This window comes from Leptonotus elevatus, chromosome 2 (assembly GCF_054856555.1).
Source record: "Leptonotus elevatus isolate MCC_2025b chromosome 2, RoL_Lele_1.0, whole genome shotgun sequence".
Classification (NCBI taxonomy): Eukaryota; Metazoa; Chordata; class Actinopteri; order Syngnathiformes; family Syngnathidae; genus Leptonotus; species Leptonotus elevatus.
In genome coordinates this window covers 6329757-6353938 of record NC_141240.1, presented here as the reverse complement: position 1 = coordinate 6353938, position 24182 = coordinate 6329757, and the positions used below count along the sequence as shown (strand labels likewise).

Here is a 24182-nt window from a genome sequence, read left to right as displayed (position 1 = left end):
GTGGGAATCTTTGAATGTCTCACGATTTGATTCGCTTCCGATTTTTGGGTGTGCGATTTGATTCAGAATAGATTTTCGATTAAGAACGATTTTTGATTCAAAATGATTTGATTGACAAGAATTTTTGCTTCAATATATAGATGTTCAAGAAATTGTAATGATCTACTCCAGTCTGACTCGCTAATGGTAATTAATGCTCTACTCGCAGCACTTTTATCACTCAAAAGAACGGCTCCACGCTGAAAAAAAAAAAACGTTTTTTTATTAGAATAACTTAATGATGACTTTTTCCATCTACTCTCTAATGTGGCTACAACTTAACAGTGTATCAGACCGCATGGAACCACACTGCCCCTAAGTCGGGTACAACATGAACAGCGCTCCCAATAAAGGCACACACAAACAAAGGGAAGACAGCGTGTGTGTTTGTACAGTAGGACAGTTTTAAATAAATAAATACAATTTCATGTAAATTGCAAGTGTAGGTCAATGGAATTGCTTAGGCCAGCAGAGAAAGCCTCAAACGCCACTCGTTACATGTCATTGTTCCTCATAGCATCATGGGCGAGACATTGTAGCTGATAAATGACTCATTTGCGTTTGCAGCCCATTATACTTGCTATGCATGCTGATTTCGTAGAAGGCAGGTTCATTCATTGCCTACATTACCTGCTTCATTAGTTCTGTCATTGGAGGTGCGCCACCTCTTGTGTTTCACTTGTTTATAACATGAGCCAAAGACTGCAGGACACAGTTCTCTCTGCTCTTTGCTTCAGAATAAGAGCCCTTAACATTGAGAAACCAAGTGGATCTGTATCTATATCGACACTTGGACTCCCAGACTTAATGTTCAACACCCCTTTTGTTTTATGTATTTGTTGTTGCTGTTAATCTGTAAACATGGGTGTCTTGAAATGTTATTGTGATTTTTATTCTCGACACTTTTTTGCCGCGCAACAACTTCCACATAATACTTCCGATTTACACTTGCATCAAAAATTCAAGTATTCGCACAATTTAACGTTAAATATCAACTTTTTCCCCATTCATTTTCAATGAACTGTTTCTAAGTATCACTTTCCGCGCCCATTTCCATACATATAACTTACCATCATTACCAGGTGTCTGATACTGCTCGGTGGTACAGTTGATAACGTGCATTGTCCAGTAACCAGGAGGTCATAACTTCATAATTTATCTCTCAATGTACTTCATAAGCATTCCACATGCATTCAAATCTTAGCATTCAGCTATTAGCATTCAGCTTTTAGAACGCTAACCTTGCCAGCAAGATGAATTATCGCGGGATTTGCGAGAATCCATCTGGTACCGCTCCCGCTGATACGTTTGCAGCCGATTTTTTCCGATCGAACCAATCAGGCGTTGTTTAGGCAGGACGAAACCAATAAGCGCCGATTGCTAAGGGGAAACAAACAAACCTAACAGACGAATGGATGCTGCAATTAATTATGTTCTCGCAGAATTTCTCAGTTTCCTTGTTGAATTTGAACAGCGAGAGAAGTTTTGTGCATTTTTATCTGGTAAAGATGTTCGTGCTACCGTTAGTGCTAAAAATAATGGATTTGTTTAGTTAGCCAGATCCTCTGCCACCACAGCCACCGACAGCCCCATGAAATCTAGATTTGTGGCATGGACAGAACTGGTCTGAGCCTTTTCTGCCTTTCCAACAACTTTGCCTGTTCAGCACTTGATGATTTGACATGAAGGAGTTGATGATATGCTTTCTCACGCCCAAAAAGATTTCCCTGAAGCTGTCGTCTGTATCATGTTTGTGGCAAACCATCTTTCAAATACTCACACCGCCTCCGACTCAGGATCAGAACACAAAGCCGCTGTTGATTGAATTGCGGGAAGATGCCGCTCCTCTTCCTCCCACCTTCGGCTCCCACTCGACTTGGCACGGCTCCAGCTCATAATTCTTGTGAGTCGTTGGGCTTGCTTGCAGCCATTCCTTCAAGGCCGTGTTTATCTCCTTGTCAGATAAATCGTGAGCAGGTATGGGATGACTGCTTGTCTTAACAGTGGCAGAATCAGGATGCAGGTTGTGTCCCCTGACACCACGTGCACATTTACCCATTATAAATCAGCATTGGATTTACTTTGACTGAAGCAAAGCCCATCTCAAGGACGCACTGCTGAAAATGACAATCATTTGCTCCATCTGCATCATACATCTTCAACAAACCCAACTTTAGTGATATTTGATCTGAGATACCAAACTGGCCTTTGTTGATGTTTTACTGCTATGCTCACCATCATTGCGGGAGTACATATGTTGTTGTGATTTTTATTCTCCACACTTTTTTGCCGTGAAACAACTCCTACGTAATACTTCTGATTTACACTGTTCAAATTTAAACTTGCTTCAAAAATTCACCCGATTCCACATTACTTAAAGTATTCGCACAATTTAACATTGTATATCAACTTTTCCCCATTCGTTTTCGATAGGACTGACATTGATCTTTTCTTGCCACGCCCACTTTCATACATACAACTGATCATCATTGCCAGATGTTTGATACTTCTCGGTGGCGCAGTTGGTAAAGTGCATTGTCCAGTAACCAGTAGCTTGCAGGTTTGAATCCCACCTCCGGCTGTACATTGCCAATATATCCATGGCGGAGAGCCTGGGTTCAAACCATGCTTGGACAACATTTTAGTACATTCGATGGTTCTGACAATCAGGAAATGGATTATAATTTCACTGAAATGTCTAAATGCATGTTAGCTTTCAGCATCAGATGACACTTTTCAAAATAAATACGCCATTAGCCATGAATTTCAAGTCAAGTTAGGTCAGTGCTTAGAGCAATTGCCTCCCACCACGGAGAACCTGGGTTCAAACCTGGTTTGGACCACATTTTAGCACATTCAATGATTTGATACCAACTGACTATCATATCAGGTAATGGATTATGATTTCTCTGAAACGATTATATCCTACCTTAGACTGAATGCAGTTCAGGTTTTCATTTTATTAATTTGTCATTTAACTACAAGTACAAATTTGTAATTTTCACATAATTTATTTTTCAATTTACTTCATAAGCACATGCATTCAGCTAATAGCATTCAGCTTTTCAGCATTCCCACACAATTTCTGCAAAAATTGCACTTTGTCTATTATTCATTGTCGGTTACCTCTTTATCATTTACATACTAAACAGCGCAGTGCTTATGTGGCTGCATGTTTGAGAGAGATACGCACTGAGGTACATGTGTGCTTACGACCAGGGGTGCTTTGTTGCGCTTGTTCCTCCCAGGAGCACTGTGTACAGTATTTGTGCAGATACGGGTTGTCATGTAGGGCAGCAGGCGGGTGGTCTGGTAACAAAGCGCAGAGACTAGCGAATGAGAACTCCCTCCTTAAGCACTCACAAGCAACACTTGACACTTAAACCTATGATGTTTACATTTAGCAAGCACAATTGATACAGTGGGAAAAAAAGACAGCATGTTTTCAAGGGGCCAGCAGAGAATTTTACATGTGGGCTAATAAAAGCAACAGGGAAAGTGCTGCCAGCGTTTCCTTCCAAATCACCCCCGTAATTCCCCATGAGCCCTGGCATTAGCAAGTTCCAGCCTTCCACCCTCAAATACCCTCACCCATCTACTACCATCTCACTGAGCCCCACAGCCAGGAGGCCCACCATGATTCGTTAGCATGGTTTTAAGTTGTCATTGTCCTTTCATGCCAATAGCACATAACCAACCAAGTATGACTCTTGAAACTCTCTCCACAAATTTAGCTGTTGTAAATAATGACCTTTGCCCTTTTTGGGGAGATTAGAAGTTTAATTGTTCAAACATGTCTTACTGTGTTTTTTCGGCAATGTTGGACCAAGACTCGATCGCAAAAAAAAACAATAGGAGGATCCTGTGTGACGTATTGTTTATGTTTCGCGCGTTGCATCACAGGAAACTGTGTGGCGCGAACAACAACCACCCTGACTTGTTCCTCGTCTTGAAATGGGCTATCCTGGATCGGTAAATCAGAAGGCTAAAGAAAAAGCCGTCCAGCGTTACAAACGGAGGATCAAAAGGCAACGAGTAGCAGAATTGTGTTATGGATTCCTATGAATAAGACAAAATATATTTTTGTGCCTAGTTATTCACTTGAGTGTCCACATATTGTTTATCCTATCCGAATAAATATTGCATTCTGCATCTGTGTTTTGATACTTGCTGACCTCACTTACGTGTACGCAGTAGCTATAGTTGTTAAGTCCTATCCTGACAGCTGCATTAAATGTGCTACAATGCTGGTATGCTAATGCTACGTAACATTGTTTGTCCAAGGCTGGATTTGAAAAGAAGAATTGTGTAAGCTGTGATATTTAGTTGTTAACTAGAGACCAGATGCCATTGAAATTCTTACTTCACAAAAAAAGTGTCATTGTACTAAAGTCACCGCATTTCCAAAATTAAATAAAGAATAAGGTGGGCTGCTTGTTGACATAATTCCCCCATGGAACTAATGATTGTTGAGTGTGTTGGGGTGATGGTTTTGGAGTGACGTACTTCCACAAACTTAACTGTAATGCGATAGACTCTCCTTCCCTTTGGCACCACAAAGAACACTTCAATAAAGAATAATTACCCAGCTTTGCACAGGACTTTGTATTAAATAAGAGTAGATGTCCCCAAAGCAGACATGTGGCCAGGAAACAGGTGAATCGGACCAAATTTTGTCATCATCCCACGTCTCATATGGGCCTTCAATAGTTTCCGTTTTTCGCCAATACATATATTAAGCTTCTTCGTAAACCTCCTCCGCCCTTCGGCCGTTAAAGTGTTTAACTAGTAGCAATTTTGCCCGCTAACTTTCTTCGTATACGCTGTGTCTATACAGCCAGCCATGTTTTCTGCCACTCAATGTCAATGTCAACAAAGGATCCAACTATAACAATAATACCAAAATAGTCATTAGATAGACTTTGTATTAAATAAGAGTAGATGTCCCCAAAGCAGACATGTGGCCAGGAAACAGGTGAATCGGACCAAATTTTGTCATCATCCCACGTCTCATATGGGCCTTCAATAGTTTCCGTTTTTCGCCAATACATATATTAAGCTTCTTCGTAAACCTCCTCCGCCCTTCGGCCGTTAAAGTGTTTAACTAGTAGCAATTTTGCCCGCTAACTTTCTTCGTATACGCTGTGTCTATACAGCCAGCCATGTTTTCTGCCACTCAATGTCAATGTCAACAAAGGATCCAACTATAACAATAATACCAAAATAGTCATTAGATAGACACACATGCACAATAACTTAACAGTAACTTTAAAGAACAAGTTATGACTGTGGCACTAAAGGGTGCTTAATTCAACAGAATATCTGATGTATTAACATTCCTCCTCTGACTCAATCATTGTGTAAGTAGACAAGATATATTGTTATACGTTACATTAGGGCGACCAAATGCCCTCTTTTACCTGGACACACACACACACACACACATATATATATATATATATATATATATATATATATATATATATATATATATATATATACCAAATGATTGGTACTAGCTGCAACTTACACACAGACATTACTCATGATGAACTGAGCGAGGAGTGTGGGATTGATAACAATATGAATCAATGACTATCACAATCAATGTATATGCGTAGAGTAAGAATCAATGGGGACGGGTTACTAATAAGCCATGGCTTCTACCCGTCAGCCCTTCTTTCGGATGTCAATGTTGGAAATGATATTATGTGATCGATGTAACCTGTAATAATGTGTCCAAAAGGAAAAAATGAATAAAACAAACAAGAACCTGAGCTTTGTCGGTGGATCACAATTTTAGCTTGCAAGTATTAGCTCCCGAACCGGAGATGTGGTCGCGCCGTGGGTTCGATCCTCACTCATCCGCAAGTGGAGAAAAAAAGGTTGGACTAAGAACATTGTTATTAGTTATTCATTTGTCAAGTAAGACTTCAAAAAATAGCATTGTTTTTTGTTTTATGTGTTACCCATACAGAGGAGGCATATGTTAAAAGTTATAATACAGTATATGATATCTTTGAGTAATCCTTAAGTATCATTTAAGTATCTTGAGACCAGGGCGAGTGTCATCTTTTTTGGAAATCAAAATATGGTCACTCTATGTACATAGCACTAACTGCAATTCACATTTTCAACTTTTCACATTTACCCTGTCTGCTAATCTTCTCAAAGAAGTTGAAAATAGTTATCCAAACCCCCAGCCAGAGTGATTATGGGCCATGAGAAAAAAAATGACTCACTCGTTATCAATCGGCAATCGTTCTTGCTCATTTCCAGTGAATATTTGGGGCTAATCCGGTGTCATAATTGGATACAATTCATCTTTTGTTTTCATCAGGCAACACGCACACACGCTTCCTAAACTTGTCTGTCTAGTTTTGATCAAATATATACTGTGATTGAGAAAGAGAGAGAGAGAGAGAGAGAGAGAGAGAGAGAGAGAGAGAGAGAGAGAGAGAGAGAGAGAGAGAGAGAGAGAGAGAGAGAGAGAGAGAGAGAAAACATACCTGCACCAAAAAATTTAGGTTGATAGAGCAACAGTACTTACTCCACTAGTACTAATAATTAATAATAATTAGTACTTAAATATACGAAACAGGCTTTTGCCCTCAAATTAGTTTAAGATGGCACAGAGCATTAACTTTTTGATATCACAAAAATGCAGCGTCTGAGGATTTTGTGAATTATTCTTGATAACACATTTGATTTGAGATGGCTACAAGGCTCAAGAATCTACTAGTCCAAGCAAATAAACCTGAAAAGGCTCTAATTCACTTTCTGGCGCGCAGACATTTGTCAGTCACTTTGGATGGTGAAGTGCATCCCCATGGAAATGGTGATTTATCTGTTTTAGTAACCAGATAATGGCTTGGCTCTTTGCCTGGTGGTAATCATTTACAATCAACAGATGGATGCAACCCGTCACGCAGCTGCATAATTTTACACGAGCTTCTATCGTGCATACCTTTCTGTTATGGATATGGGATCTGTATGTACCGTATACTTTGTTTCACAGACAGCCTCGTGCTAAAATGCTCTCCAGCTTCAAGGCATTGTTTACCTTCCATATAATTCTCCATCACTCTTCTTAACATTGTGTGTAATGTAATATGTTGTCTGAATGAAATGGATGGCTAAGGGTGTTCAAGTGCTCAGCAATTCAGTATATTTGTTTCTGTTTTGCCTCCAAAATCTGTGTGCATGTAAAGTGCCTCTGTGGCGCTTATATTGTGCCCTGTATGTAACGTGTTGACAAAGCCAGGCCAATCATCTTTGAATTTTGATGATGAGGTGGAGGCCAAAAAGAGGTGACTGCAAAGCTCACAGCCAGACAGTCTGGCACAGTGGATCAGAGAAGAAACTGCACTGGATTACCGAGATGCTTGCCCTGATAATGTAAAACTTCAAATTAAACAGTCGCAGCAGGCTTAGAGTCTCCAACTTCTGTCTGAAGCAAGAAGGACGGCACAGCAGTGCACAGTTTCTGATGAGACCTGATAATGACATGTCAAACGCATTCAGCCCCGCTGCACACCGAACAAACTGAAATCCACCATGGAGGAAAAACTACAGATAAAATAAAAACAATCTCTTCACCTATTTTAGCACTATAAATCTATAGCTCAGGACCAGCGGGATATTAGTTCATGATTTCTTTTAAGTCATTGACTCCCAGCCATTTTCACTGAAGCAACCCCCTTTGCTCCCGGCTGCTTTACTTTTGACAGATTTTGCAAGGCCCACAGAATATTGTGTTCTATTGCTATAAAATCATGGAACCTACCAAAAGAAAGATTAGAGTTTCTTCTTTCATCAGGAAAAAAAAAGTATATTTGTATCTGTTTCTGTTTTGCAGCAATAAGCATTAGAATATAGCAAAGTTTCATCATTATTCACAAATTTGTTTAGAACTGTGAGTAAGTGCAACATGGTCTTGGTAGATCTCTTATACTCTGCTGCCACCTGCTGGCCGTTTTTTTTGTAATAACTGGCATTGCTTTAAGCGACCTCTTCAAGTCAGAGACTGCATCAAAGCCTTCTGTATGCTCTAGCATAAAAATAAAAATAAACATAAAAATATATATATTAATGCGTTTTTGGGACCATGGCAATACTTAAAATAGAATGTTTTATACGTTTTTGAGAGCAAATTAGTTAAATAAAAATAATGCTTCAAAATAATAATAATAATAATAATAATAATAATAACAGATATAGATAAATAAATAGATAATCAATCCAAAAATATTCTCACTGCCAAGAAGACAGTGGCCATCATTCTCACTGCAGTCTGATCCTTGTTTCTCCCATTCAAAAGCTTTTTTCCGTTTCATATTGGATTAATGATTTTCATTGAAAAAATAAAGTTGAAACTATAAGCAACACAAGTGTTGCATAGTTAACGACTCTGCTGGATGATGCACCAATAATAGTGGCGCTTTTGTTACACGTCTTGTCACCATACAGTGTGTCATGCAAACACAGCAGCTCTTAATCTTTACAAATGTCATCCCCTGTTCCGCCATTGTACTTGTTATTCGCTTATTTGTCTATTCGTCATGGATTATTCAACAATGATCGAATATGTATTTGCCGACAGTTCATTCCTGGCACAACGGACCCTCAGAAAGCAGGGCAATTGGAATTTTGCGTACCATGCAACGCATTTGAGTTTCATGATTGCCATATGTGAACATGCAGTGATTTTAGTGTCTGCTGATATCTAGTAATTAACAGAAACTGTGGCAGACGATAATGAGGTATGCTGCCACAGTATGACTACAAGAGATTGATCATGCACAAGGCGATGTTGAGAGTATCAATTAAAATGGGACGTCTGCCACAGCCGCTACTGAAACGAGAGTGTTCCCAGCCCTGGCAATTAGCTGCGATAACCCTTCCATGTCTCAGGGATGGTCGTCCTCACCGCCGTTTTTGCAGCGCTTTGAGTGATAGCGAGAGGCTCTGTGCTTTCTGTGATCTTATCCTAATAAGATCAAATGAGATCCACTATAAACACCTTGGCACTATGCAAATTTGCTCTATGTTCAATATACATATTGTCGAGATTTTATATTCACACATACTGTAGGTGTCTGACTCTCTCTCACAATTACTCTGCTGTTCTTGTACAGCGTTTCTGCCTTTAATTACTTCCTGCCTTGTCAAAAACACGAGGCAAGGAGATGCATGTGACCTCATTACTGTTGAGCTTCTCAAGAAAGGAAATCTCACTTCTCAAGTGTTATTCCTGTTCGCTTCTTGGCCCCTTTTTTTTCACTGCCGTCTTTCTACTTTCCTACTAGTTGAATTGTTTAGATCCGATAGAGAAACTTCACTTGTGTGCACCAAAATATATAGAATGCTATTGTTATTCTTAGTGTTTTATGTTGCACATGCACAAGTGATTAGTTTGGCACAAAGTTCTCAGCTCTGTGTGTGATTAAATTCCAACAAACCTTATGATTCTGTCTTTGCCGCTTGTGCACATACAGTTGAGCACATAGCGTACGAGCTATGTAGGCACCCTGTGGAGTGGCATTGCGGGTGTAGCAACACAACATGTTCTCAAGTCACTGTCACATAAAAAAATCTGCTTGCCTGTTTATTTTGTTTTATCGTGTTCTTTGTATGCATCGTTTTTTTAATAGTAGCGCCTACAGCCCCCTGGTGGACTTTTTAAGCAATAGCAATGTGTCAAAATAATGTATGGGAAAGACCCAGACTAATTTTTAAAATATACAATACTAGAAGGGGGGGGGGGGGGTTCCCCCAGCTCTGCCTTTGGTGAGTCCCCAAACCAGTTTTTCAATTGTATTACTTTTAAGAGGCAGAGTTAGCCAAATAAAGTCCTATCGTACCCAAGTAGCAAGTAGCCAATTATACACAACAGTTATCTCCAATGTCACAGCCGCCTGAGTCTTCGCCACAGGGTCAAGGAGCCAGAATTGCTCACAAAGACCAGCTGTATCATCTTGTACTGCTGGATGTGTGTCCAGCAGTGCTTCCTTGAGCATCCATGCAGCGGATTCTTTATGCAATTCCAGTGTTTTTATGTGTCATACTGAAAGGCTTTCAAGCCATCAGGCTAGTACGTTATACAGCATATGAATACTATTTTGCTGATTACTCATTTTCAGCTATAACAGTTTCTAAGTATTCTGGGAGGTCTGTGGCACAATCTCTGTTCTAGTTCATCCCAAAGGTGCACAGTTATGCTGGGACTGTTTTTCTTGTCAATGCAAACACTACTAACAATTGAATAGAAAATAGAGGGGCACATTTTCATATGTAATCAAAAATAAGGAAAAAAAGAGTTAGTATGTAATAAACTTTGAATAATAGGTCAAATAGATATTACATCACCTATACTCAAAGGTAGTATCCAAAGTTTTCATTCAGAAATAAACACTAAATAAACACTGGATGTATACACATACAATCTTTCTCAATCAACACTCTGGGCTTCTGTTAATGTGTGGTGGTGATTTTGTCCGACCATTTTGCCACTTGCTGTCGACTGAAGATGACATCAAAGTTGCTCAGGGCTCAGGTAACAACCAATCAGAGCTGCCCTGTTTTCTTAAACTGAGCTGTGATTTGTTGTTACCTGAGACCTGAGCAACTATGATGTCATTTTCAATCAACAGCAAGTGGCAAAATGGCCGCCTTCTCATACTGATAAAAACAAACTGCTGAATTTTGCTGCTTAACTCATATTCTACAAATGCAATATTAACCAAAATACCGTATTTAGACTAGTGGGGATGTATACAACATATTGTCAAGAAATTTTGGGGGTGTTGACTTCCTGTTTTTTTAAGACAATTACAGTATATGTAATCAAAATGTAGTACTGTACCAGAAAATGTGCAGAAAAGCCAAACTCACTAAATAAAAAAAATAAAAAGTTTTTAAAAAAAAAAGTACTTTGTTTGCAATTAAGTTGCACATATCAATACTATACAAGTGTGTTGCCCCCTCTGGTGTGCATGCCTCAGCCAGGGGGGTAGCAGTATAGCACAGGTTAATTTGATTGATAATGTCAAGAGGAAATAGACAGTTAGCAAACTCAACTAAAAACTAGACCAAATTGTTTCCACGGAGCAGAGAATTTTTGCCATTTAGTACCGCAATGTGCTCTATTTACTGTATATGTGCTTGATGGTATAAAACTTTTACAATAATAAAGCTGATTTCTGTTAGCCCGTCTATAACATTTCCCCTTTTTATGTTTTTGATAATGGTAGCAAGTTCTTTGAATTAAGATGGTGCCCAACTCAACAACTTGAATCAAAAATACATTGTTTGCATGACTGTGTTTTCTTCATGGCACTTCAGCAGAAAAGATCTGAATACCACTCAGAATGCTTTCAAATGTAAAGATTTCAAAGTTACTCAAATAAAATAAAATAATAATAATAATAATAAAAATAAAATTCACACACATGCCCCTGTATCTGTTGTCTGCCCTCGGGCCAAAATCGGAAGATGTTTCCACTGGAGGGAAGCCTGATATAGTGGGATGCTGTCCAAGAGCAGAATGGGAGTTAATCCAAGTTTATAAGGCCTTGTGTGTCAAATTAGAACCAAACGGGACTAATCGGGCAGTGCTGCATGTGTCATAGTGGATGTTCTATACTGAACGTGAAGGACAATTAGAGATCCAAGCAATCAGCATACATTCTGTCCCTTGTCGTCCCACAGGAAGTCCAGTCAACCTGACGTGCAGAGCCTTCTTTGGGTACAGTGGTGATGTCAGCCCACTCATTTACTGGATGAAGGCGGAAAAGTTTATTGAGGATCTGGATGAGGAGCGGGTACGGGAGAGTGACATCAAGTAAGTCCTTTTGTGGCCAGTCTTTATTAATTAGCACGGTAAAATGGCATGTACAGCTTCATCTCTTACACGAGAGGTGACTGCCTGTTGGGACCAGCAGCTTAGTGAGAGAAGTTTCCTTGTTGTAAGAGCTTTTTTTTCCAACTGATAAAGCACTGAAGGGGAAAACATGGTGGTCCATGTGAAGTAGGAATCCACTCTCATGGACAAATGCTGCCTAATGAAAAGGTTAACTGTGAGCAGTATGACACAGCTGGGTGGAGGAGTTAGTGTCGTAGTCGGTGACCTGGCATTTGCAGATGTCTATTCGCCTGCTAGCATGCACTGCCTGGCTCTCAGCACGACTCTCTTGTCATGAAAGTCACTAGGCCAATTAGAGCCTACAGAATTCAAGGTGGCAGCATGACGGAGGCGAGAAACTCGCCAGGAAACAAGCCAGGAAGAGCACGGTTGAGCACATTTTTATTTGATTTGCACAGACAGATGGATGGGCCGGGTCATTTGTAGGTGAGGTGAAAAAAAGTTCAATGTGCATGTAAAATATCTCAATAATAATAATTTAACACACTACAAAGACAAGCTGTTTAATGTTCAAACGGTTATTATTTATTTATTTATTTATATATTTTCACGAATAGTCTTTAACTTGGAATTTTATGGACTGAGAAAGAATACTCATCAAACACCTGTTTGGAATATCCCACAGGTGAACAGGCTAATTGGGAACAGGTGGGTGGCTTGATTGGGTATAAAAGGAGCTTCCCTGAATTACTCAATTATTAGCCAGAAAAGATGGGGCGAGGTTCACCTCTTTGCGAACACTTGTGTGTGAAAATAGTCAAACAGTTTAAGGATAATGTTCCTCAACATACAATTGCAAAGAATGCAGGGATTTCCTCATCTTACGCCCATATCATCAATAGGTTCAGAGAATCTGGAGAAATCACTGCATGCAAGCGGCAAGGCCGAAAACCAACATTGAATGCCGATGACCTTCGATCCCTCAGGCGACAATGCATCAAAAACCGACATTAATGTTTAAATGATATCACCACATGGTCTTAAGAATACTTCAGAAAACCAATGTCAGTAAATACAGTTGGGCGCTACATCCCTAAGTACAATTTAAAACACTTGAATTGAAAGCAAAAGCCATTTATCAACAACGTTCTGAAACGCCGCTGGCTTCTCGAGCTCATATAAGATGGACTGATAAGTGGAAAAGTGCTCTGTGGTCTGACGAGTCCACATTTCAAATTGTTTCAAAGCAATTGTGCAAGAAAGAATGCTTGATTTCGTTGCTGCTCAGGGGGACTCAACCAGTTATTATGTTTCAAGTCTTTCCAATGAGAAGAACCAAGTTCCAAAATAAGGATACGCCAGTTTTTGTGGCTGCACTGTGCAAATGTAGAATGCCATATTGTCTGCTTGTTTGTCAATGGCTTAATAAGAAAATCTGAAATGATGGTTTGGTTATATGCTTGACAGTCATCCTATTGTTTGCACAGGCACCCAGCAGGAGTTTCTTGACATTTTGTTTTGCTATTGTCCTCCCTTCTTTGTCCTTACTTAGTTACCTGCTAGCTTTTGTTTGTTTTTGGATGTCACTTTGCCAGTGGTGGTGAGGAACCAAGTACAAATATTTGGTTACTGTATTTAATTTTATATTTTTTAGGTATCTTTACTTGAATATTTAATTCCCAGAATCTTTTTTTAAATTGCTTACATTTGAACAGATGTACTTTCTGCTCCTTCCTTTGACAAATGGTTACTTTTTCAGCCCACGTAGATGATGGTGCAATATAAAAAAAATATCAATAGTGAGGAAAAGTCAACCATGGTTAAAAGCTTGATTGAGATTTTGATGAGGAAAAAATACAAGGCCATTGAGGAAGGTAAACCAAAGATCATTAAAGGTGACGGTGACTTGTAAACAGCTAGAGGAAATTCTGGTAATTGGCTCTGACAGTGGTACCTTTCTCGACAATTGCCAAAAGATTTGAGGGTTGTTGTTTTTTTTTAATTTACTGATCCGCCTACACATCATTACACAAAGGAACGATCGGGCGCTCTCAATTGGTTTCTTTGGCTGGATTCAAGAAAACAAAAGGTTTGGATTGCTTTCCTCTCTTGAAAGGTTTGCCTTGTCTTATAAAACAACAAATCTGACCACGTATTATTATTATTATTATTATTATTATTATTATTATTATTATTATTATTATTATTATTATTATTATTATTATTATTATTATTATTATTATTATTGAGGTTAGACAGGAATCTCCATGGACTGTGATGTTTGCAGATGACATAGTGATCTGTAGTGAGAACAGGGAACAGGTGGAGGAGAAGCTAGAGGCGTGCAGGTTTGCCCTGGAAAGGAGGGGAATGAAGGTTAGCCGTAGCAAGATGAAGTATCTGTGTGTGAATGGGAGGGACCCAAGTGGAAGAGTGAGGTTACAGGGAGAAGAGACCAAGAAGGTGGAGGAGTTGAAGTATTTAGGGTCAACAGTCCAGAGCAATGGAGAGTGTGGAAAATAAGTGACGAAGCGTGTGCAGGCAGGCTGGAACGAGTTTCAGCTCAAATTAAATAAAAGGTTTATAAAACTGTGGTGAGACTAGCGATGTTGTTTGGTCTGGAGACAGTGCCACTGAGGAAAAGACAGGAGGCAGAGCTGGAAGTGGCAAAGATGAAGATGCTGAGGTTCTCTTTGGGAGTGACCAGGATGGATAGAGTCAGGAATGAGTACATCAGAGGGACAGACTGAGATGGTTTGGAGAGAAAGTGAGTATATTGGCAGAAGGATGCTGAGTTTCCAATTGCCAGGCAGAAGGTCTAGAGGAAGCCCAAAGAGGAGGTTTATGGATGAAGTTAAAGAGGACATGAAGGTAGTTAGTGTGAGAAAAGCGGATGCAGAGGACAGGGTTAGATGGAGGCAACTAATTCACTGTGGCGACCCCTGAAGGGAAAAGCCGAAAGGAAAAGAAGAAGATTATTATTATTATTATTATTATTATTATTATTATTATTATTATTATTATTATTATTATTATTATTATTATTATTATTATTATTACAAGCAGCTTGTGAGGAAGCAATAAGCATGAAGGGAGAAGGATTACTTCACAATTTTAAGGGTTTACACATCACCCCCTCTTGGTATTGTGTCAGTGTCATCAGTGTTTCCCATCTTCAATCTCATCTGTTAATAGACATTGAATAACAGCGAGAGCAGAGTTTTGAGAACAAAACAATACAGGAATTTTTCTTAGGTCTTTGATTTATTAATTTTAGGATGCGCACACAGAACCCACTTTCTCAAGGAAGACATTTTTGTGGATGAGGAAAATCCATATTTTATTAAAGACTCTGCTTAGGACTTTCTGACCCCCTCTGGTGTTGAGTTATTATTTTTCAAAGGTGTCTGTGGTAGCGTAGTTTAGAATTGTCACTGAGCATCTACATCGGGAGCTCAGTAAGAGTTTAAAAGGCCTGCAGGTACTCTACAATAGCACATTATCAGATGTACAAAAGCTTGTTTCACATCTTGTTCCTGACAACAAGACGCAGCTTTGGAATGCCCATCAAAGTGGGAAATAGATACCGTATCTCTTAAGAACTCTATTCATGTCCCAAATGTGGTAGAAAGCCAAATGTCGTGTTGTACTTTGATCTTTCTATCATGCACAGCCAACATGCTTGAATTTACACACAAAACTGATTTTTTTTTTGCATGTGTTTGTCACACCAGGATTTAACATATCTCTGTTTGCTGTGCGTACTATTGATAATGAAGAATCAAACCTTTCTATATTGACTTTAACTGATTTTCAGAGGCCTTCATTTGTCTGACATTACATTGCCCGTTCTGCTCTTCTCCAGGACAATACGTGAACACTTGGGGGAGCAGGAGGTCTCCATCTCACTTTCCATCGATTCCCTGGAGGAGAGCGACCTGGGAAACTACACTTGCTACGTGGAAAATGGAAATGGTCGGCGACATGCAAACATCCAGATCATCAAGACAGGTAGAGCTTTTTTGGGTCCGGCGAATCCAGCCGGCGGATTAGAAAGGCCTTGATTTAAAGTTGTGGCTTCTATGAAGCCTTTGATGTGTTGATTGCCGAATACCACAGGCCGCCACTCTGACAACAGAGTGAATGTCTTGCAAGCACAGCAACTTGGGATTGCTTGTTTCTGGCGTTAGGGAGGGACAAGCGAGACTGTATTATCGATTGCCTGTTCATCAAACACAACTGAACAAGTGTTTATTTGCAGAAGAGGAAGAAGAAGCACTTTTGGAGAAAGTAGAGAGAGCTTTAAGACACAGTGCCAGACAAGCCGCTTCATTGTTTGACAGTGACCTCTAGTGATGCACAATTCCACCTTTGATCATACTTCATTTCGGACTCCTCTTTTAATCTTTCTTCAACTTTACAAAGCAAACTTTGCATGCCTAGGAGTGCCATGTTCACATTATTCTATACAATATTTTTGTGTCAAGATTTTTGTAAAGTTTATTTGTTTATTTATTTTTAAAGCTAAGTTAGCAACACTGCTCTAGCTTGCTAGCATCCATGTCTGTGCAGAACTTGCAAAACAAAAGCACTGCATATTCCATGTTATACTTTAACTTAATGGTCACTAACTGTGGTCGAGCCACCGGGTCTGGTGGGGGACTCGCCAATCCTATATCTGTAATTATTGCACACTAAGGGTGTCACAATTAGCACATTGATAAAAATTTAACTTTAAGTCCCCAACGCAACAACAAAAAATTAACACTGATGCACGCCCCTTTTTTGTACTTGGGGAATTCCAGTTGCGACACAGCATTAACATTCACATATGAATTACTCTGTAAACGTGCACTGCAGCCAATATACACAATGTTTCAAGTGGAGGTTTTAAGCTACAGTAGAGGATCACCATTTGAACCTGTGAATCACCACCAACTCTTCCCTGCTTCGAGAGAGGAACGCACCGCACCCTGTCGGCTGCTGGTTAGTAGTGATGGGGAAATAAAGTTTCATGAAGAACGCGCAGTATTAATTGTACTCCTCTAGATGGTGCTCTTGGTGCAATGGAAATTTTATCTATTTCCATTGAATCCTTAAACCAAGGGCACCATCTAGAGGAGAAAAAATATTGCACGCTCTACATGAAGTGTCATTTAGAATGGGCTAAAAAAAAAATGAAGCTTCATCAACCCTTTGCGATATATATATATTTTTACTCCTCTAAGATGGTGTTAATGGTTTAAAGCTGCTGGATGCAGAAAATTACATTTCAAATGGCTACTGCCACCTGTGGCCAAAAATGAAACTGCACTTCTTCACGTGCATAATGCAAACATTAACTCACATCCGCAGACAAAGGGCGGAAAATTCGTACCCGAATTCAGCCAGTCTAAAAATAATCGGCCATAAGTTTGCAGGAGGACCCATTGTGAACAGCTAAGGTGTTAATCTACTAATTAGAATATGTTTCAGTCATAAATGCTCAAATAAAAGGCTATTATAAATATATTTTTGACTAAATTGTTACATAAAGCAGCTTTAAAGATGCAGTGAAAATGTATTCAATTTCCATTACACTAGCCTTTATCTTTAAACCCAGAGCACGATCTAGAGGAGTAAAAAATAATGCAAGTGGTACATGAAGCTTCAATTTCCCATCATTACGTAGTGACGAACAAATGAAGCATCATGAAGCACTGGTAATATTTGTTTACTCCTCTTGGTGGCACTCTTGGTTTAAAAATGCAGTGGATCAATTTCCATTGCTCTAGTCTAGCCTTTATCTTTAAACCAAGAGCGAGCACCATCTACATGAGTAAAAAATATATATATATCGCTAGGGCTTCATGAAGCTTCATTTTCCCGTCACTACTTCACAGGCAACAATGAGGATAAGTGAAGGTGGAGTTAGCAGACTTTGAAAGATGTTGCCAAGACAAATGTACACAACAAGAATTCCTTGCATGCAACTTCAGTGCGGATGAAGGGAGAGAGAACCGCTTGGATCTAAAGCGCCTGGAGCATCATTTCAGTTCACCTTACACGAACACAAACACACACACACAGTACTGATCTTCACTTGTGTCAGTCAGAGCTGTTGTTTACCAGCATTGCTGTGTCGTGTGCCAAGAGGCTTTCAGGTTCCGGAGATCAGACTTGTTCGACTTGAGGCCAAGCCTCACTTCCACCCGTTGATCTTCAAGGGTGATCTTTGACTGCATACGTTGCTATTTGTTATGACAGAGCCAAATGGTAGCAACAGACCCTAAATGTATTTGTGTCTGCATTTGACCTCTCAGCCGAGCTCATGTACACAGTGGAACTGGCCGGCGGTCTGGGGGCCATCCTGATGCTGCTCATCTGCCTGGTGACACTGTACAAGTGTTACAAAATTGAGCTCATGCTCTTCTACAGGAACCACTTCGGCAGTGAGGACTTAGATGGAGGTAAGAGGAATTTTTCAAAGGCTGCTTCCACAGTTCTGTCCTCGTGCGGTATATTTCTCCGTTGTCATTATTACGGTCTGTATGCTCACTGTGATTTGAGACAGTCTCGTAGTTTTGTTGGTAATCTTGTGAGCTGAGATGAATGAGCACCAAACACATGCGGGAAAGCCAAACGAGCCCACGACATTGTCAAACGCAAAAGTGTGGCATCGAGGATTAAATTCAGTTCAAACAAAATGTAAATAATATAATCAATGGCAAAACAATACAAAAATCAACAACTCACTCCGCTCACTTTATTGGTAGTTTGTGCTTTCAAAGTGTGCTTGTGGAGAGATGGCACATATTACGCCTCCACCTCAGTTGGCGCTCACAAGTTCAGGAGTTCACTCCGTAACCGCGGGCTCTCCGTGCACTCGCATATATAGCACACCCACATCCTCAAACCTACCCATCTCTAATGCAGTGAGTGTATGTCCGATGTCGTTCCCCAGCGTAAACATCTGAGGATGCACAGCTGTCTTGGAGCACATACTTGAGACTGACTTCTCACAATGTTATTCCTATTTAGTTCTTAATCTGGAAAGCTAATTTATTGCTGTTAAATATCAGAGTTGAATACAATAAATTCACCACATTTGTCATTCTTGACGCTTCATGAAACACTTTCGATATATATTTTTTTATACTCTAAGATAAAGGCTAGTACAATGGAAATTGATTACATTTCCACTGCATCTTTAAACCAAGAGCACCATCGAGAGGGGTAACAAATTTTTTTTGTGAAGTGCTTCATGAAGTTTCATTTTCCCATCACTAGTAACGGTAACTAGTGACGGACAAATTTGTACATCACAGATGCTGCATTTTGAACTTTGCTTCCATAAGTCCGGATAATTATTTTCCTCTCCGCGACGTCCACAATTTCCCAAAATAGCTTGAAATATAGGCTCGTCAGACCACAGAACACTTATCCACTTTGCATCAGTCCATATTTGATGAGCTCGGGCCCAGAGAAGTCAGCCGGCGTTTTTGGGTATTTTTGATAAATGGCTTTTGGTTTGCATAGTATAGTTTGCTCTTACAGATGTAGCACTGACATTGATTTTCCAAAGTGATCCTGAGCGCATGCGGTGATATCCTTTACACATTGTTGTCAGTTTTTGATACAGTGTCGCCTGAGAGACCGAAGGTCACGGGCATTCAATGTTAGTTTTCGGCCTTGCCGCTTACATGTAGTGATTTCTCCAGATTCTCTAAAACTTTTGATGATATTATGGACCGTAGATGATGAAATCCTTAAATTAATTGCAATTGTACGTTGGGGAACATTGTCCTTAATCTGTTTGACTATTTTCTCACACTTACTTGTTCACAAAAAGGAGAACTTTGCCCCGTCTTTGCTAATGAATAACTCAGCGATTCAGGGAAGCTCATTTTATAGCCAATCATGGCACCCACCTGTTCCCAATTAGCCTGTTCACCTGTGGGATAGTCCAAACAGGTGTTTGATGAGCATTTCTCAGCTTTCTCAATCTTTTTGCCACCTGCCCCAGTTTTTGGGGAAAATGTTGGAGTTAAAGATTGCTAAAAACAAATAACATTTATTAGTTTGAACATTAAAAATCTTGACTTTGTAGTGTATCAAGTATGGATTGAACATGAGTTGAACTTCAATGGATTTGGGGTTGTAATTCAATATATACATATATAGTATAAAATATCATCAGCTTAATTGCCAAAAAAGTTGTTTTGAACGACTTTGGAAAGCAAGAAATAAACAAAAAGTTAGCTAACAATACAAATCCAGTTGCCTTAAGCTTGTGTTTTCAAGTGATGTAGGGAGAGATTCATGAGAAAAGGCCCTGACAGATTTGCATGTGCATATGCTCCGCCTCCTACAGATAACAAAGACTATGATGCTTACCTGTCCTACACAAAAGTAGACCCCGACCAGTGGAGCCAGGAGACTCGAGAGGAGGAGCGCTTCGCCTTGGAGATCCTGCCCGACGTGCTGGAAAAGCATTATGGGTATAAACTCTTCATTCCAGACAGGGACTTGATCCCCACAGGAAGTAAGCTCTCCCTCCGTCACGTTGTGTGGCTTGGTGTCTGCACAGTGGTGCCATGGCGTGTTTTCTTTACGTGTTGTCGCAAATGTGGCCCAGCAAATTGTTTTGGACCTGAGCTCAAATGGATAGAGACCATGGAGGGCACCTGCTTTCAAAAGATTTCAAATATTGTTTATTTGAGAAGGTTTTTCTTTTAAGTAGGTATAAAAGATGTGACGTGGTGTTTTTTAAATTGCTTTTGACTTGGGGCATTTTTACCAGGGATTTTCTTGAACTACAAATTGTACAACTGCCAGGATGACCGTCAGCTCCCTTAAAAAGTTACACTTTTGCATAGCAATACAAGTAGCAGGAAGCTGCGACTCTACGGATCCCGTCCATGGTCCCGATCCAGTTCTTACTCACTGCATGTTGCGCAATACACAAACTCTTGGTGCATGTGCATGTTTTGAAACATTCCTGTGCAAGACCCGCATCAGGCTACGCCCCACCCTGACGGACTCGTCTGCCGCCATCTCCCGCTTGTCTCTGATGGACTCATCATGTCGATGACTTGGATGGCATCATCATTAAACTTGCATCCACCTGTCTTCCCGCGCTCAGCACCATCACTATGTATGCTTGTCCAAGCCATCAAACCCTGGTCAAAAATTTTGACCCTGGATACGTCCTCAATGCGAGGTGGCCCTAATATGGGAAAGTGGCGTATCAATGCAAAGAGTTTGGTCACGTTCTGCTTACAAAAATGCCATTTCAGTGTTACCATACCTATTCACTGATACTTTCCCCTCTATTATTCATAGAAAACTGGCCTTTAAGATGACTTATAAGAAATTGTATTTGTGTTAGGCAGGGCCTTGGCACCCTCTTGTGGCATCTTGGTGTCAAGCAACGTGATCCATCTCAACTGAGACATGAGCTTTGCATTTCAGAAAGGAGCCAAATTTATACATGCTTTTGTTTCAAATCATCTATAAGACATTTGTTTTTAAATATAATGTACGATGGGTGAATTAATGGTAAACTATTTCAAGATAATAGTGTGTGATATATTTAAGGTTTAAACCACAAACATAGGCAATTATAAACCTTTTTAAAGGAAACATCAATTCATTTGTTACTATTCGCAGCATGCTCGTTTCTTTTCCTCGCAAATAATGGGGAATTATGGTATACTTGAGATAAATATCATGTATGCCAGATTGTTTTGAGTATGTTAGCGTACTTGACACTCCTCTGCTTTTCTATGCTACACATCCCATTTTGAAACTGAATAGAGTTATTGGCAGTGCTCTATGCCAAGCAACTGTGTCAATCATGCTGATGCATGATTGACACAGTTGCTTGTGTTGACTACAAATTTATACGTTACCTTTTCAATGTTGAATATTTATGTTTAGGTTTCACCAGTGATCATTTCCAGGATGACACCAGACTACTTAGAGGTACTTTTTTCTCTTAGTTTTTTTGTGTGGACACAAGAAGATCTAGTATGTTGTGAGCAATAAGAAACCTAACATTTTTTACTACGACTGTTTTAAAGCAATCAACTATGACTTTCTACTGTCACCATTGATGTGTTTTCAGCAGTCTAACTTGATACATTCCATTTTATTTGCCGTTAAATAACACTTTAATTCAAGTTTTGTCCAATAAAGCCAATGTAACTGTCAGACATAAACTAATTCAAGTTCAACCTACTTGGAGTAATGATTAAATAAGTTGTGCTGACTGACTATACACAATGGGTGGGAATCTTTGACTGTCTTACAATTCGATTCAGATTTTTGGGTTTGCGATTTGATTCAGAATCGATTTTTGAGTCAGAACGATTTCAAAATTATCTGATTGACAATGATTGCTGCTTCAATTTATAGATGTGCAAAGAATCGTCATGATCTACTCCAGTCTGACTTGCTAATGTTAATTAACGCGCTACTCGCGGCACTTTTATCACTCAAAAGAACGGCTATTCATACAAAACACTTCAGGAATGTATACAAAGAAGCATCTTAATTTAACATTACTCACCGGCATATGCTCTTCCAAAACGGAAAAAAAAAAAACTTTATTGGAATAACTTGACTGTGAGTTTTTCATTCTACTCTCTCATGTGACGACAACTTAACTGAAGGCGCGGAACCACACTGCCCCTAAGTGGCCAAATCGGGTACAACCTGATCAGCGCTCCCAACAAAGGCACACACAAACAAGGGCAAGACAGTATAAAATAATTTAAATAAAATCGATTTTGGGACATTTAAAATTGATTCCGAATCGTACTAAAGGAGAATCTCGATTCTTTTGAAAATCGATTTGGGGGGGGCACACCCCTAATACACATCTTCGTGTAATAAACATATGATAGGCACCACACAAGTAATCATTAGCATAAGTTAGCAACAAAAGCCAATTTTGCTCCACATTATGTTTTTATGTGCTGTTTCACTCAAATGCCTCCAACAAATACTCTAAAAGTTGACACTATCTATGTTCTGCTCCCATTGAACCAAACCAACAGAGGATTCAGAGTGAGATGGAGGGAAAATCTGTTGAGCTCTGAATGGCTGTCAGTAAAGTTCCAGGACTGATGTCACAGAAGTTATCATTCAACTCAAACATAATTTTCCCTTTCAATGTGGACCAGATCAACCAGCATGTCTACAGAGACCCTGCGGCGTTTGCTTTGTTTAGTGCGCAAAAAGGGGCAAGAGTTTACTCAGGACAACTCGGAGCAGCTTCACTGTGACAGCGTGCCTGCTCACTATGCAACGAGCATCTGACAGAAAATCGCCTCACTGCTCACCCAACCTGGCCTTGGCTTGTGTGATCTTTTTTCCTCTTCTCCAAACTTCAAACGGCCTTTTTTCAAAAATATATATTTTTTTCATTTAACGGTGATGAGATTCTAAATATTCGGTGGGCATATTTTGAATGGTTCTTTTCAATGAACTGATTCTAATGATTCAGTTCACCTAAAATAACTGTCATGCCCATCATTACTGCACACACCAAAATCAAAACGCAAATTAGGCACGGCTTTATTGTATGGGGTTCCATAAGTGCCAAAAAGTATAGGTGCCGCGCCAGGTGCCACCGCGGTACTAAAGCATAACCACATTGTCAAAATGGCACATCCAGAGGACACAAGGTAACAAGTAGCAACGACATTGTCCAACAACATGTAGCTTATGCTCGTAGCATATACTCCTAGCATAGACACGTACATAGACACATAGCAAATACACCTAACATATACACTTAGCATATGCACTAGCATATACACCCATCATAGGCATGTACATATACAAATATACTTAACATGGACGCAAGGACAGTTCAACATTCGATAAATACAGACATATCTCACGTCACACGCCCATAGACATAAGACATAGACGCAACAACATGTTTTTAGCACTCATGGAACCCCATATTATTGTTTCAAGATGAACTAAACATGCATTGTGTTTTTACTGTTTAGTAGACGTGCTGACAGAGGTGTCCCTGTTGGCTTGCTCCTCTTAGTGATTTAGGTTTATTCATTGTCAGACAAGCAATTGAGCCCCCAGCTCTGTGCTAGGTTAACATGTGTAATTCTGTGAACAAAATACAAATCCTCTCAAACTGGGTGCAAACAATAGGATTTTATCCACGTCCCCAAAAGCCATTTTAGACTCTATAAAGGAAAGCAGTTCGGGTTGTTAGCATGCCAGCAAAAAGGAATCATGCAAATAGCATTTCCAAAGCAGCTCTGGC

At 39.7% G+C, this 24182-nt stretch overlaps 1 protein-coding gene across 1 annotated transcript in view; it reads left to right on the top strand.

Annotated features, from left to right (window-relative positions):
• The window catches only part of LOC147178286 (interleukin-1 receptor accessory protein-like 1), a 190419-nt gene that overhangs the window by 160681 nt on the left and 5556 nt on the right, over positions 1-24182 (top strand). Inside the window, exons 7-11 of the mRNA XM_086068572.1 lie at positions 11749-11881; positions 15768-15913; positions 18205-18351; positions 20256-20426; positions 21824-21868. Of these exons, the coding sequence (XP_085924698.1) occupies positions 11749-11881; positions 15768-15913; positions 18205-18351; positions 20256-20426; positions 21824-21868 (642 nt within the window). The remainder of the gene's footprint in view (positions 1-11748; positions 11882-15767; positions 15914-18204; positions 18352-20255; positions 20427-21823; positions 21869-24182) is intronic.